The following is a 15,416-nucleotide window of genomic DNA, read 5'->3' on the forward strand; positions in this document are numbered from 1 at the left end:
GAATGCGATCACTGTTTTTGGAATCATCGAGTACACATTTGGTGCTCATCACCCGTTTTTTTCAAGCGCCGCACAGCCAGTGGTGGAAATTCCACGTTCCTATGAATAAACACTGTTGATCTTTCCCCACACAAAGTGGTACCTATTTTATCGACCCCCCCCTTTCGCCCCCGATAAGATGATGGGCTGAGTCAACCACCCCCACCCAACTAGGATTGTAACTCGTAACCTTCCGATATCAGAGCCCCTATCACTTCACCCATGTTTATATCAAGGCGAATAATTATTTAATTCTGTATTTCCCGCCCCCCCACCCCCACCCCAACTTCATTAGAGTTGAGCGATAGTGAGAAAAAAATCAATCATCATTTAGGTAATTTCACCATGAGAAATAGACACCGCAAGAACTACTTCCGAGATCCACTCGGTTTAACCCGTAAGCCACGAGGGGTTCAGGGTACTTTAACACGCGCCCTGATACTGAGAAATGCTCATTTAGAGTAATCACACGATATCTTAAAAGCCTTCATTTACCCAAAAAAATATTTTTTTCGCGAAAAACCCAAACTGATTTAACCCTAATTGAGTACTGTGCACGGACTATTGAATTATGTTGGCACATTTGGATCACGACAACGGCACACAGCGGCCTCGTCTTGCGAGTGACGGCGTTGGATCTTTAACGTCCGCCGTCAGTAAAGCGGACGGCGCGCGGGGAGAACAATCTTTTTTGTTTGTTTACAATCGATCCGCACCGCAGCATTAATCGGGGCGGCCGCTGGATCCGAAACCGTGAACCTCTGCAAGGTCAAGCGGAGGATGCCGCTACCTGCAACGCCAATAATTGTCTGCCGATGCTGCCGAAGGGCCATTGCCCCCGAAACGTCGCATATGTACAATGTTATTGACCAACGCGTTGAGCTTGTTTTTTTTTTCGTTTTCATTCACTCATTATCAGCATCACCACGAGGCCCAGCCCCAAACTAATTGAGGGTTCTACTGTAGCTCGCCATGAAGCCCGGGTAGACTTGGGTGCCGTCGGTGTGGAGTTGTATGACCATGTAGTTGCCGCTCGACGTGACGGTGAACGATGGCTTCGAGCCGCAGTACTTGCCGATCTGCGCTCGCACGCACGCACAGCCCAAATCGATGAACGGCCAATCAAACGGGGCTAAGCAGAGACAATTGCGAAAGGCGCGCTTCACGAGAGCACGGAAGGGATAGTTATGATCGTTGCAAGGCAGCTGGGGGGGGGGGGAGCCTTTGGCCTACTCTTCCTTATCGATACTAAATAAATAAATACACCGTTTTAAAAATAAAATTAATAAATGCGAACCGACACTTCTTTCAAATGTTTCTTTCCGTTGGGTTTTTCACACCTGATGATGACCGTTTGCGTTATGGTCGAAAGGTCGTGAGAATTCTTATTGTTTAATATTTATTATTTTATTATTTTATTGTTTCCCTTCAACGTGACTTTACCGAAAGAGCTAAGAATATGAATTTACTGCAGTCACGAAAGCTTTAAATCGAAATTTGATACTGAACCCGTGAAGCCGAACAGAAACCCCGCAATGAATCGTCCGCTGATCTAACTATGGGCCCGTCGTGCAGTCTGTGCTCCCTTCAGTAGACGAAGGGGTGCAGATAGGTGGACATGGGGGGGGGGTGGATGTGAAGAAGAGAGGCATCATAATACTAATTCACAGCCCTTTGCAAACCTACTGGCTGCTTAACCGGAAGGTGAATTTGTAGCTGTTGCGCTGCATCTACGTCAGCCGTGCGAAAGAAACCGCAGAGAGAAGGCCAACACGTTACAACTCTTCTCAGTGCAGGTTAATGAATGTTGGGGGTGGTGTGTGGGGTGGGGGCATTAGGGGGGGGGGTAGAGGAAAGCCCCTCCCCCCAACCCCCACCTCTCACCTGCGGCGAGCTGAGCCCTGGGCCATTGTATGCGGCGACGTAGTCGTAGGGGCAGAGGGCGGTGCCGAACTCCAGCATGAAGATGCTGCTCACACCGGCCAGTGACGTCACAATAGGCATCAGCATTGTCGTCGTCGTCGTCGACACGCGGTGTGAGGTTTAGCACGGGGAAGCAAGAAGCAAGGCCACGCGCTCACAGCCGGAAGAGGTTCGCGGTTCGCATTGGACGGGCGGTGGCATACGGAGAAGGTCACCTGAAGGTCACTTCGATTCGCAGTCCCACCGGTGCCGAGAAGTTGTAGAAGCAGTTGAGCCGATTGGCGTAGGCGACCGGGTAGCCGGGGCTCACGAAGTTGCCCTGGACGTTGCTGAACGTGGCGTTGCACGGCGTGACTGTGGCGGGGAGACGGAGCCGCGTGAGAAGACTCCGCCATGCCCCCCCCCCCCCCCCCCCCCCCGGAACCGTCCGCTCCCTTTGAGCCGTTGACCCCAAAACCGGCGAACTTTGGTACCCTTGCGAGTGGCGCAATGGGACGACGATTATCTCCTAGCGTGTCGCCTCTGCATCTCGCGTGTGCACGATAGCAAGGCGCACGCGGTAGCTTTGTTGTGAGACAGAGAGAGAGGGAGAGAGAGAAGTCACCGAAGAGGGCACCGCGCGTATGCCACGTTTGACACCGATGCAGCCTTCAACTGCTCGACGGATGCGACGAGGCACGCGATGCTGCCGTCCTTATGCTCGCCCGCAGCACGTGGTCCCCCCCCCCCCACCAACAAATACGCCGAATCTGCTACACGGTGGGTATGTTTTTCTCTCTCTATATATATTCGTGTGTGCTCGGCATTGCGCGAGTGTGTTGGTTGTGTCAGCGCGGGGGTGCGGGGCTCGTGGGTGTGGGCGTGGGGGGGGGTGTGGGGGGAGGGTGTGGGGGGGGGGGGGTCACACCTGCCGAAGGTGGGGTGAGGGTAACCCCCGGGGGTATGATCCCCCCACAGTACGCGTTGTTGATCTTCAATACGTCCAGCGTGCTCATTCCTTCCCTCTGCCCGATCAGCACCTGCTCGCCACGCGCCGGTGACCACCATTGGCACCACCAACAACCTCGACCCCGCCTCTCTCGCCTAAAGCCCTTGGCCCACGGTCGCAAGGCCTCGGGCCGATCGAATGAATTCGCTCTGTGGTCATCGTGTGCGGTCGTGTGGGTGAGGATGAAGCGCCGTCATTGCGGTTTGTGCTCAGGCATTGCGAGGGTGACCGTGGGGTTTTCGGTTTAGGGTTGCGGTTATGATCGTGGTTGATTGTGGGTGTGGTTGTGCTCGTGGTTGTGGTTGTAATCTTGGTTGTTGCTTGTGATCGTGGTTGTGGTTGTGATCGTGGTTGTAGTTGTGATCGTGGTTGTTCTTTGTGATAGTGGTTGTGTTTGTGATCGTGGTTGTGATCGTGGTTGTGATCGTGAACGTGGTTGTGGTTGCGATCGTGGTTGTGTTTGTAATCTTGGTTGTTGCTTGTGATCGTGGTTGTGATCGTGGTTGTGATCGTGGTTGTGATTGTGGTTGTTCTTTGTGATAGTGGTTGTGGTTGCGATCGTGGTTGTGTTTGTAATCTTGGTTGTTGCTTGTGATCGTGGTTGTGATCGTGGTTGTGATCGTGGTTGTGATTGTGGTTGTTCTTTGTGATAGTGGTTGTGTTTGTGATCGTGGTTGTGTTAGTGATCGTGCTTGTGATCGTGGTTGTGATCGTGGTTTTGTTTGTGATCGTGGTTAGTGTTTGTGATCGCGGTTGTGATCATGATTGTGATCGTGGTTGTGATCGTGGTTGTGATCGTGGTTTTGTTTGTGATCGTTGTTAGTGTTTGTGATCGCGGTTGTGATCATGATTGTGATCGTGGTTGTGTTCGTGGTTGTGATCGTGGCTGTGATGCATCGAGCACCGTGTCATCCGGGATGGGTACGATGGTGGGCAGCATGTTGGAGCTGTAGGTGTATTTGCTGTAGTGCATCACGGAATTGTAGTCGTACGGTCCCACAGCGTTGTTGGTGGACATTATCTGGAAGTTGTACTCCTTCCCTGTGGGGGCAGGCAAAGGGGGAGGGGGCGCAGGGGGTGGGGCACACGCGGGGGGCGGGGGGGGACCCTCCACCACCCGACGAGACGACGCTGATGAATTGACCGCGTGAGATTTTTCGCCACCGATGTCACCGTTCACATTTGACTTTCGGGTGAGACAGATTACCGCGTAAGTTCACACGCGCGCCGTAACCCCATCCTCCAGCCGACACGGCCGATCAAGAAAGCTGCCGCGTGAGGAACGGACGTGGCCAATGCGTCGCTGCTGCTTCAGCAGCGCCTCCACCGGCCGCATTGCCGGGAGAGCGATCCAGGCGACCTTTGGTGATCGTTAAATCGGCCACGTTTGTTCACCGCGCGACAGCTTCGTGTCGGGTGGAGGAGGGGTTTTACGACACATATGTAACTTGTGTGATTTGAACCCCCCCCTTCCCCCCCAGCCAGATGTAGTTTTATTCATCACGACGCTGATGACCATGACGTTGAAGAGAACGACAAGGAGGATGATTGAGGATTGAGGAGGAGTCGGAGGAGGAGCCAGGGGAGGAGGAGGGGCCCAGTGGAGGAGCCAAGAGCGGAAGGAGGAGGAGCCAGAGGAGGAGCCAGGGCAGGAGGAGGGGCCAGAGAAGGAGCCGAAGGAGGAGTCAGCGGAGCAGGAGGAGCCAGACGAGGAGCCAGGGGGAGCCGGAGGAGGAGCCGGAGGAGGAGCACGCACCGCTCATGATGTTTGCGAAGAGGATGCGCACGTGCGCGTCGCGGTCGGTGCGCGACTGCTCGTGCACGAAGCCGAGCGCGTGCATCGTCTCGTGGATGATGACGCCCTTGTAGGTGCACGAGCCCGGCATGATGGACACCGCCGTCGATGTGTGCTGCTGGTAGCCGATGCTCCCGGAGCACCTGGCGCGGTCACGGAGAGGTGTTGGGTGGGGGGGGGGGGGGGTGAGGAGTGGTAAGCATGGAGGGAGAGGTGGGAGAAGGAGTGGGAGGGATGGAGAGAGCGAGGGAGGGGAGAGATGGTGGAAGGAGTGGGAGGGAGAAGGGAGCGGGGAGATGTGGAAGGAGGAATGGGAGGGAGCGAGAGGTGGGAGGAGGAGTGGGAGGGATGGAGAGGGCACGCACTCCTCATCTTGCCGTGAGCAGAGCACGAGGTTCACCGACGGCGCAGAGGTTCGCGGGTCGAGCCCCAGCGGCCGCCCCGGTTAACACCGAGGTGCGGATCAACCGGCGGTGGTCAAAGATCACAAAGACGTCGTTTGGTAAGACAGCCGCGGGTCATCGTGCGTCGGCAGCAAGTGTGGCAGGCGAACACAAAACGGTTTGACTTGGGCACTCACGGCTTCTGGGGGGGGGGGGGGGGGTGAGCTAGGCCAGGTATCGGCAACCTCCAGATCAGTCCAGGTTACCATGGAAGTCCAGTTCACCATGGAAGTCCAGTTCACCATGGAAGTCCGGGTTACCATGGAAGTCCGGGTTACCATGGGGCAAGGTTCGGCAACCTTTGGCACTAGAGCCGCATTGAGGATTGTTTCGTGACCGTTATTTATCAAGGACCGTCTCTCCAATTCACCACGTACACCGCGGCTCTTGAAATATTAAAGCAATTTTATATATATATACCTGTACCGAATTAGACGCGAAAAAAAATCGCTCTTCTTGCTGTTTTCGTTGCCAACCCCTGGGCTAGGCCCCTGTGTCGCTGTCCACTTCAACCACAGGGGCACCGAGGAATGGCCGTGGCTCCACACTGCTCACATGCCGCCGTTGTAGAAGTTGACGTAGCTCGCCTCCGACGTCCGTGGCAGGAAACGGAGGCACGTCTTCGTCTGGAAATCCTGGAACGCCTGCGCAAACACGGCCAGATTCTCCGGGCCTAAATATGACACCCGGAGGAAGATGGGGGGATGGGGCGGAGGGGGGGGGGGGTTGATGGGACACGCACAGATGGGTTAGGCCAGTGGCGTAGCAACTGCATTATCAGAACAGGGGGTGCGGCAATCGGTCAGATGGGACTCCAATATTCGATATCGCTGGCCTGACCTAATCGCATCGTTGCGCTCACGGACTTCGAACACTTCACGCTCTGGGGAGCGCTCCGTATTCGCAAAAAAAAAATGCGTTTTGTTTCATTTACACTTCTGGAAAAAAAACATATCGCATGGTTGTTGCCAAGGGGATTCCCCAACTCGCAGCTTAGCGACGAGGGAGGCGCGGAGGGGGGCAAGGCACCCCCTGCCCCCACGCTCGTTACGCTGCTGGCTTTGAAGGATGCGCGTGTCTTATAAGTTCCCCACAGGTCGTCACGATCACCGCGAGTGACGGCCGCTTCTCACGCCGCGGAAACACTTCCACGCGCGCCCGGCACGCCACATTCCATTGGGCCTCTCCGCTGCGGCTATTCCGCGTCTCGGCTCCCGCCCAAACCCGCAGTCTACGAGCGACAGAGACAATGAGCGAGACGGCGTGAGACCGTGTCCATGGGGGACCAGGTCCTCACCTGGCACACCACGTCCGGTCTACACCAACGGTGGCTGCGGCCACGACCGATCACCACGGACCACCGATTAATTTCCTTGGAACTGATTTGCTTTTGTTTTTTTGCTGTGTTTAGTTTGTCCGACGTACGCACATTCCCGCCGGTCTACCCGGCGACGCACGACAAGGCACGTTCGCGCATCGGCACACCGCGTCCACTACTCGGCACACGCTGCCGGACATGGTGCGTACTGTAGTACGAGGAGAAGGCGTAGGGGATGCGAACCAGGCCGTCGGGGGACGCGGGCCACCGCGCCGAAGGGTCGCTCACGATGCTGCGGATCGCATTCGCCTTCTGCAAGCGGCGCTCACGTGCGCAACCAGACAGCCAGACAGACAAGCGAGCGAGCGAGTGAGCGAGCGAAGGGCGTTGTAGGCGAGAGCTCTTGGGGTAGTGCCTGCAAAGGCCGGCACGGCACACGAGGGGGTGGGTGGCCAACACCACGCCCGGCCGCCTTTGCCTCCCCAGTGACGATGTTTACACATCGCACCAGGTACTCCTTTGAGGCTGAGTCGACCTTAGGGGAGGCCCAGGCCCGGATCAGATAATCGAGGGAGTTTGGTTGGTTGGGTTGCCGGCACCGCGTCACGGCCTCAACCTTTGTCTCCCCCAATGCTGGCGTGCTCGCATTTTAAGGCCGAGTCGACCTAGGGGAGAGGTCCAATGATGGACTGTTGTTTTTTTCCTCCCCCCCCTCCCCTTCCAGATATTCGTCACTGAAAAATGGGTCGCAGGCGGGAGTCGAGACTCGGGCTCGCCGGCTTTCGAAGCGCAGTGCGCGAGCTACTGCGCTGCAAACACCGCGCGGGCGGACACGGCGACACGCGCTGCAATCACGTCCACGCGTCACCACGTGCATCGCGACTTCGCGTGACGTCATGATGTCGTATTAATCGGATCGGGGGAATTTTGGGGTCGGGGAATAATTTTTCGCTTGTTGTTTGTGCACACCCGCAGCGCACGTCGTAGGGGCGAGCTCCCGACTCTCAGGTGGATTCGGAAAATCCGAAGGATTGGGCCGAGGTGGCGACATCTGCGCGCGGTCCAAATTCTTGCCTCGCTTCGGATGTGTCCGGAGTTGTGACGTCACGCGGCGTGACGTCACAAACGGGCAAGTCACTTCCGTGAGTTTTCCCCGCCAAAAGTGGTGTCGCGTGGCGTCTGGTTACGTCACTATATAGGATGAGGCACAGCGGTGGCTAGGAGATTTTAACTACCTCGCCCGGTATACAAGAAGGATCGTGGGATCGATCCCGACCCTGACGCCTGCTGTATATTTGGAGTTTGCGTGTCTCTCTTCCCTTGGTCGCCTGGATTTTTCTCCAGATCTTCCGGTTCACACCCCCCCCCCCCCCCCCCCACACACATTTAGAATCAACATCGCACATTTAGAGTAATGTGGCCCCAATACATTTCCACGTGATGAGCCACTTCTCTAAGCTCGCATTTATGGCCTGGTCGCTTCTGAAAAAGAGCTATCTAGCTCAATGTGCCTCACCAGGTAAAATAAATAAAAATGAGTAGCCCAGATTAAAAACAACCAATTGAGCAATGAATGATGACTATTGATGGAGAGACCTGGGATACACAACATTGACGTGGTTATTCCAGCTAAAACACACACACACGAACAACACGCGACTATTACAAGCGGTGGATCGACCATAGTCGACAATGATGACGATGATGATGACGACGACGATGATGACGATGATGATGACGACGACGATGATGACGATGACGACGACGATGATGATGCTGATGATGAGCATGCATTTTAGAGCATTTGGCTGCAATACATTTCCCACGTGGTAAGCCACTTTGTTGAGCTATAATGCGTGGCCATGTCGCTTCTGAAAACGAACTGTACAGCTGAGTGGGCCTTACCTGGTAAAATAAAATAACAAAAAATTGTCATTTTGTGAGCGCTTAAACCCGACACGTTTGTCACCTCGCGCAAGTTTAGCTGTGAAATGTTCATGAATCCGAGAGGCATCGCTGGCCTGCTGCATTACCGGGGGTATGATGTCTCCTTCTAGGAGTCCCATCTCTTTCACTTTGCCTGCAAAAAAGAACCAAGCAGGTAGGGTTAATCATCATCGCCATGAAAACGTTGTCCAATGTATGCACGTCGAACTTCTTTCGCACCGTACGTAGCCAACCGTGCAATCGCCCGGATCACTTACCCCCCCACCGCCCACCCTCCACACAGCGCCCTCTCTGCCTACCCCCGGACACGGCGGTTGGGGGGTGGGGGGAGAGAGGAGGTTCTGGGAATTATTTTCTGGAGCCAAGCCCTGGGCAGCTCCGGCTGAAGTGAAGTCCTGGAATGTGTGGGTGCGTGTGTGAGCGAGTGGACGTGCATGAGCGGTGGTGCAGCGGTTAGCGCCACGCTGCGCTACGAACCTGGCGACTCGGGTTCGATTCGCGCTCACGGCCGACACCGGCGACGATTATCTGATCCGGGCCTGCGCCTCCCCTAAGGTCGACTCAGCCTCAAAGGAGTAGCTGGTGCGATGTACAAAGATCGTCACTAGGGAGACAAAGGCGGCCGGGCGTGGTGTTGGCCACCCACCCTCTCGTGTGCCGTGCCGACTTTTATAGGTGGTCGCTAACAGCACTTGCCCCTACATGCTGTTACAGGCTACACGGGGGAAGTTTGTCTTTGTTGTATGAGTTTGAGTCGATGTGGCTCTGATTGAGCTTGTGTCGGTGTATATATGTGAGCGTCTGCATGGGTGTGTATGCCGGTAGTGCAGTGGGACAGGGCGCTGCACTACTAACCCGGCGACTCGAGATCAATTCTCGCTGAGGGCCAACATCGGTGACGATTATCTCAGCCAGTCCCAGCCTCCCCTAGGTCGACTCAGCCTTAAACATGAGTACCCGGTGCAGTGTGTGTGTGTGTAGACATCAGTACCAGGGAGACAAAGGCGGCCGGGCGTGGTCTTGGCCACCCCCACCGCCTCGCGTGCCGTGCCCGCCTTATCCAGGCGCCCGCTAGCAGCGCTTGCTAACCAACATCCCCGTTGTGTTGCGGGGAACGAACCTTCATTGACCCTGACGATCAGGTCGTGGATGGTCTCGTCCGTCGCTCGCAACGTGCCAGCGCTCTCTGCGAACACGGCGCGACAACGCCACAGCACGGCACAGGGGACGGTTAGAGCAGTGTGCTCTGCATCTTAAGGGCCTCGGGGGCCGCTGGCGGGCACCCTGGGTGGCCCTTAGTGCGGCCCCTGACATTGCAGAGATGGTGACACCGCCCCACAACCCCCACCGCCCACCCCGTCATCACCATCGTGCTTGCTGTCAAAGCCCCGGTGGCGTCAAATGCGTGGCGGCTCTCACGCGCTGATGATGTCCGACCAGCGCTCGGATTAATCCTCGTAGCAAAAGTAGCTACATATGTAGTAGCTACTACATATGTAGTAGTAGCTACACATGTAGTAGCTATACAAGTCGCTACATGTGTAGTAGTAGCTACGGGCCCCGCACTTTCAAGGGCCCCGCGCTAAATGTTTTCAAGCTGTCAATTCCGGTTCAATTAATCTGCACTTGCTCCATTGCTATAGTACTATACCGTCTTCAACTTTTATAAACGACTCGGTGTTTAAGGTTAGCGATTTGTCGTATTATCTGGCTGTATGGCAAATGAAAAAATACAATTAATTCACTATGCAAGTTAAAAATGTCTGTTTTAATATTTACTTTTAAAAAATATATTTAGGGCCCCTTTATCACATATGCTACAGGCCCCGCACTAGCTTAATCCGGCACTGCCCCCGACTCCCCCCCTCTGAAAATGACGGCCAACACCAGTGATGATTATTTGAACTAGTCCTGGGTCTCCCCTAGGTCGACTCGGCCTCAAATGAGTACCTGGTGCGGTGTGTAAACATCGCCACTCGGGAGACAAAGGCGGTCGGGCGTGGTACTGAACACTCACCCCCTCGTGTACCGTTCCGACCTTCATAGTTGCTCGCTAACGGCAATTGCCCGCAACAGTCTGTTAAGGCTATACGGGAGGTCTCTTTGTCTTTGATGATGACGATGATGATGTTGGTGATGATGCGTACCCGGTGACGCCGCCTGACCAGCTCTGGAGTCGCTCGCAAAATGAGGCGCGCTCGGTATCTGCACAGAGCAACAACACAAACAACACAAACAACACAAACATCACAAACAACACAAACAACACGAGCACGTGACACAACAGCTGCACGACAGGCACATCACGGACGCGCATTGGCTGATGGTGATGCTGCTGCTGCTGCTGCTGCGTTGGCATCGGTGCACCGATGACTAAAAACAAGAATATTCAACGCGTTTGTCAAGAATAAAACTGCGCAACGTTTCGGGCAATGGCCCTTCTTCACAGCACACAAATAGTCGAGAAAGGTAGAGGCATGGCCCCCTTTATGAGCTATGAAACAGGCCCATTGCTCGAAACGTCACCGATTAAACGAGTACTTTTTTTTCGTCCATTTTAAGGCCGCACTGCGATTGACAAACGTGCGTGGTCGTTCATCACAGCCACGATTCGTGAGAGTGTGGGCCCTCGCGCGCTTTCAACCAGCTTCGGCGTCACGCTCTACGGGACGAGAGGCCAGTCTACTCGGTGCGAGGCGGAGGGAAGCGGCCAACGAATGGCGAAGTGTGCAGCGGACACACACGGGGTTGTCCGCCCCGTGGATCGTGGTGACGATGATGACCCTCCTGGACTCACTCACTCGACCACCCGACCCGTTGAGGCCCTGATGCGAGCACGACTACTCAGGGTTGAGCGGGCTACGTTGGCACATCGCAGCTCCTCGTGGCGACCAACGTCGCAGTATACAACACCGCGACACACGCAAGGCAACGTGCGTTTAATGATGCCAGTGGACACTCATCCGTCGGTGTGGACTTCTTCTGCTCAGTGTGCGACATCTCGGCGTTTGACCTCTGATCTAATTGTGTGACCTCGCAAAGTGTCTCACCCCTCGATTCATCAGCCAGCCACCCATCAAACCGCTTCAGCCACTCCAACTCCACCAGACCATCTCTCAACCAACCACCACCTATTTCAATTACTTCCCTCCACTCCACCAGCAACATATCAACATCGTCTGGAGGAATGCGATGAGCTATTAAGCTCTTTTTTCACAGATGTCCAGTATGGGCGGGTCACCACCACCTAAAGCACTCAACTCCACCAGACCATCTCTCTTAGCTAGCCACCCCCCACTTGAAGCCCCCTCAACTTCTACACCTCACCGTCTCTCGCCCATACACTCACTACTACCACCCACCACCACCCACTACCACCACCACCTACCACCACCACCCACTACCACCACCACCCACTACCACCCACCACTACCACCCACTACCACCACCACCACCCACTACCACCACCCACAACCACCACCCACTACCACCACCACCCACTACAACCACCAACTACCACCGCCACGCACCACCACCGACCACCACCCACCACCACCCACCAAAGCCATCCACCACCACCACCCACCACCCACCACCACCGACCTTGACGTCGCCGCCCACGCCGTCACCGCCGATCATCTTGGAGGCCCCTAGGGACCCGGTGGCCGCGTTGAGCGCGGGCCGCGTGTTGCACGCCACGTGCACGAGGGCGCCCAGGATGCAGATCATCAGCAGCAGCTGGAGCGCGTCGCGCGTGCGCTGCAGCCAGGGTGGGTACAGCCGATAATGCTGCTGCTGCTGCTGCTGAAGCTGCTGCTGGAATATCACGTCGGTGCTGCCCTGCATCTTCTTGCTGTAGGCGCTGGCGTCAGCCATGTCCGAGATCGAGTACTTGTTCAGGTCCACGCTCCTCCTTCGAGCCCCTTCCATGGCCTGTCGACAAGAATGCAAAGCGACCGCGGTGTTGGCCCTACTGCTGCTGTTCTTGTTGTCGTTGTTGTTGTTGTTGTGTGATGGTTGCGTGAGTGCACGCGTGTTGGTGTACGTGCGTGCCTGTCTGCTTTGGAGTTTAGGGGTGTATATGGGTGTATGCATATGTGTGTGTGTGCGTGTTGAATTCAATTAGGCGCGCGCGTGTGTGTGTGTGTGTGTTATAAATGTGCTCGCTATCAGCACTTGCCCCAACAGTCTGTTAATGCTACACGTGGGATCTCTGTCTTTGTACCGAGTATGTGTGTGTGTGCTTACGTGTGTACGTCTATAAGTATGTATACATCAGACGTAAATTTACTTCTCAAACTTTAACACACAATATTAAAGCAACACGGCTGCTCCCCTATAGCAAACTTTAATTAAGAGACGCCTGTAATGGCTTTCACGTCCTTCCTTGTGTTTATATAGACCTGCCCCGCACGCGTGTGTACATGTACACTCCCATACACACGTGCTTACGTGCACGTGCTCGCCTTGGGCTAGACCCACCTTTAATTACAAGAACGCACGGTGATTACCTGTACCCACCTTTACGTTTCCATCAAAAAGAGGGGGCCTGGGCTAAATTGGGACCACCACCACCACCACCACTATCATTATTAACATCATCATCATTATCACGACCACCACGACCGACAAAATCCAGTCCAGGTGACTCCAATGGTCATTGGTCACTTGGGGGCGGGCCGGGCGGGCGTCTCCATCACTTAGCTGAGTTTCTCATTTTGAAGACCAAACTCGCGATTGCATCGCCGACAGGCGTGGGCCGGGTGGCTCAGAGGTCAAATTACCGAGCTCACGGTGCCTCCGAGGGCTGGGGTCTCGAATCCAGGTTTCAGCCGCCCCGGTGATTAAATCGGTCCTGCGGGTATTGCGAGCGGGACCGGCAGTTGCAGCGCCCAAAATCGCATCGCAACTGGCATGGGATCCGCGTCTAAACGATGGCTAAGATCTTCATTTGAAGCTTTCGTGACTGCAGGAATCCATGCCCTCCGGTTCTTTCGGTAAAAGTCACGTAGATGGAAAATCAATAGATCACGACGTTTCGATTGCAACACAGGCAACCGTCATCAGGTGAGACAAACATAACAGCAGGAGAACTGCTGACGCAGGAGAGAAAGAGGACGACTCGAGAGAGAGAGAGAGAGAGTTGCAGCAGCTCTTTCTCCTGCGTCAGCAGTTCTCCTGCTGTTATGCTTGTCTCACCTGATGACGGTTGCCTGTGTTGCGATCGAAACGTCGTCATCTATTGATCTTCTATCAACGTGACTTTACCGAAAGAACCAGAGGGCATGGATTATGGCTAAGACGACTCTTTGTTTCTTTCGGTAAAGTCATCACGTAGTAGGTATACAATAAAATAAATTAAATCACGACATTTCGGGCGCAACACAAGCGTCCGTCATCAGGTGGGACAACCACAGCAAGAAACAACTGCTGAAGTGGGTTAAGGTGTTAGGGTGTTAGGGTTAGGGTGTTAGGGTTAGGGTGTTAGGGTGTTAGGGTTAGGGTGTTAGGGTGTTAGGGTTAGGGTGTTAGGGTGTTAGGGTTAGGGTGTTAGGGTTAGGGTGTTAGGGTTAGGGTGTTAGGGTGTTAGGGTTAGGGTGTTAGGGTTAGGGTGTTAGGGTTAGGGTGTTTCTTGCTGTGGTTGTCCCACCTGATGACGGACGCTTGTGTTGCGCCCGAAACGTCGTGATTTAATGTATTTTATTGTATACCTACTACGTGATGACTTTACCGAAGGAACCAAAGAGTATGGATCCCTGCAGTCACGGCGGAAACTTCAAATCTAGATTATGGCTAAGAATTTGTTTTTTTTTGTGGCGTGTGTGCGCGTGTGCGCGTGTGTTGTGTTCGTTTCTTTCGTCCAGCTATGCGAATTGTAATGATGATAAGCTCGGAGTAAGTCGGGCGAACGTTGACCTCGGTGTGGCAGGCTGGGGCGGGCGACGGAGTCGCTGACCTCAAACCGCGCGCCGCACTCGGGAGATCGGCTTGGAGGAGCGATGTCGGGGGGAGCTCTGTGTTGTCCGAAGCGTCGCACTGCTCTGCGGTTAGCACGGTTGGCTACGTACGGCGCGAAAGAAGTTCAACACATCCACACATCGAGATCTGTATGGATAGGTGGCGCCGACAGCAACATTCGTGAGACACATGGGTGGAAGTTTGACGATCAAGTACGGTAATGAGGGGCTGTTACGACGAAGTTTGGATAACAACGATTTTTTCTTTCCTGGTTCTTTCGGTAAAGTCACGTAGGATGGAAATAAAATAATGAAATACAATAATAAAATTCTCACGACGTTTCGGCCACAACACAAGTGGCCTTCTTCAGGTGAAGAAACAGGTCTATCCAGAAGACAAGTTCTGTCTTCTGGATAGCCACTTGTGTTGTGGCCGAAACGTCGTGAGAATTTTATTATTTTATTTCATTATTTTATTTCCATTCTACGTGACTTCACCGAAAGAACCAAGAAGATGAATCCCTGCAGTCACGAAAGCTTTCAATCGAAAAAGCTTTTTGCTTTTATTTTTAATTTTAACTTATTTTTTTTATTTAAATGTATTTTTATTATTTTCTATCTACTTGACTTTGCCGAAAGAACCAAGAATACAATTAGATAATCGTCCCCACGTTGAACGAATCCGATGGAGGAAATGTGATGTACTTCGGTGATGCCGTGTTGGCGGTGGTGCACAAGCTATGATGAAGGGCCGTTACCCGAAACGTCACCTATTCTACATTTTAAGACCATCATGTTATTAACGACTGTGATGAGTTTTTTGTTGTTGTTGATCGCGATGTCAACTCATGACGCTGCACAGTCGCTGCACAGAATTCGCTCGATCTCGTAGAGAGAGAGAGAGAGGACGACTCAGAGAGAGAAAAAGAGGACGCCTCAGAGAGAGAGAGAGAGTGCGACTTCGAGAGAGAGGACGACTCAGACAGAGAGAGAGAAAGGACGACTC

General features: G+C 54.1%; 1 protein-coding gene across 3 annotated transcripts; it reads right to left on the reverse strand.

The window, feature by feature from the left end:
• Positions 1-779: 779 nt before the first annotated feature.
• On the reverse strand, positions 780-14,558 carry LOC116950055 (astacin-like metalloendopeptidase). 3 transcript variants are annotated; one of them, XM_032967458.2, is made up of 13 exons: positions 14,370-14,558; positions 12,057-12,386; positions 10,601-10,658; positions 9,574-9,639; positions 8,540-8,586; positions 6,716-6,818; positions 5,744-5,861; positions 4,707-4,888; positions 3,855-3,991; positions 2,870-2,981; positions 2,178-2,316; positions 1,924-2,008; positions 780-1,118 (listed from the first exon to the last, which is right to left on the reverse strand). In XM_032967458.2, exons 2-13 carry the CDS (start codon positions 12,381-12,383, stop codon positions 984-986), a joined length of 1,509 nt encoding a protein of 502 aa, XP_032823349.2. In that variant the 5' UTR covers positions 12,384-12,386; positions 14,370-14,558; the 3' UTR covers positions 780-983. The 3 variants fall into 3 exon arrangements, with proteins under 3 accessions (XP_032823349.2, XP_075928697.1, XP_075928696.1); XM_076072582.1 differs by lacking the exon at positions 14,370-14,558 and adding an exon at positions 12,702-12,823; XM_076072581.1 differs by lacking the exon at positions 14,370-14,558 and adding an exon at positions 12,634-12,819.
• Between the last annotated feature and the right edge of the window lie 858 nt (positions 14,559-15,416).

Source organism: Petromyzon marinus, chromosome 38 (genome assembly GCF_048934315.1).
Source record: "Petromyzon marinus isolate PM22_M1 ecotype Great Lakes invasive population chromosome 38, UKy_Petmar_22M1.pri1.0, whole genome shotgun sequence".
Taxonomy (NCBI): domain Eukaryota; kingdom Metazoa; phylum Chordata; class Hyperoartia; order Petromyzontiformes; family Petromyzontidae; genus Petromyzon; species Petromyzon marinus.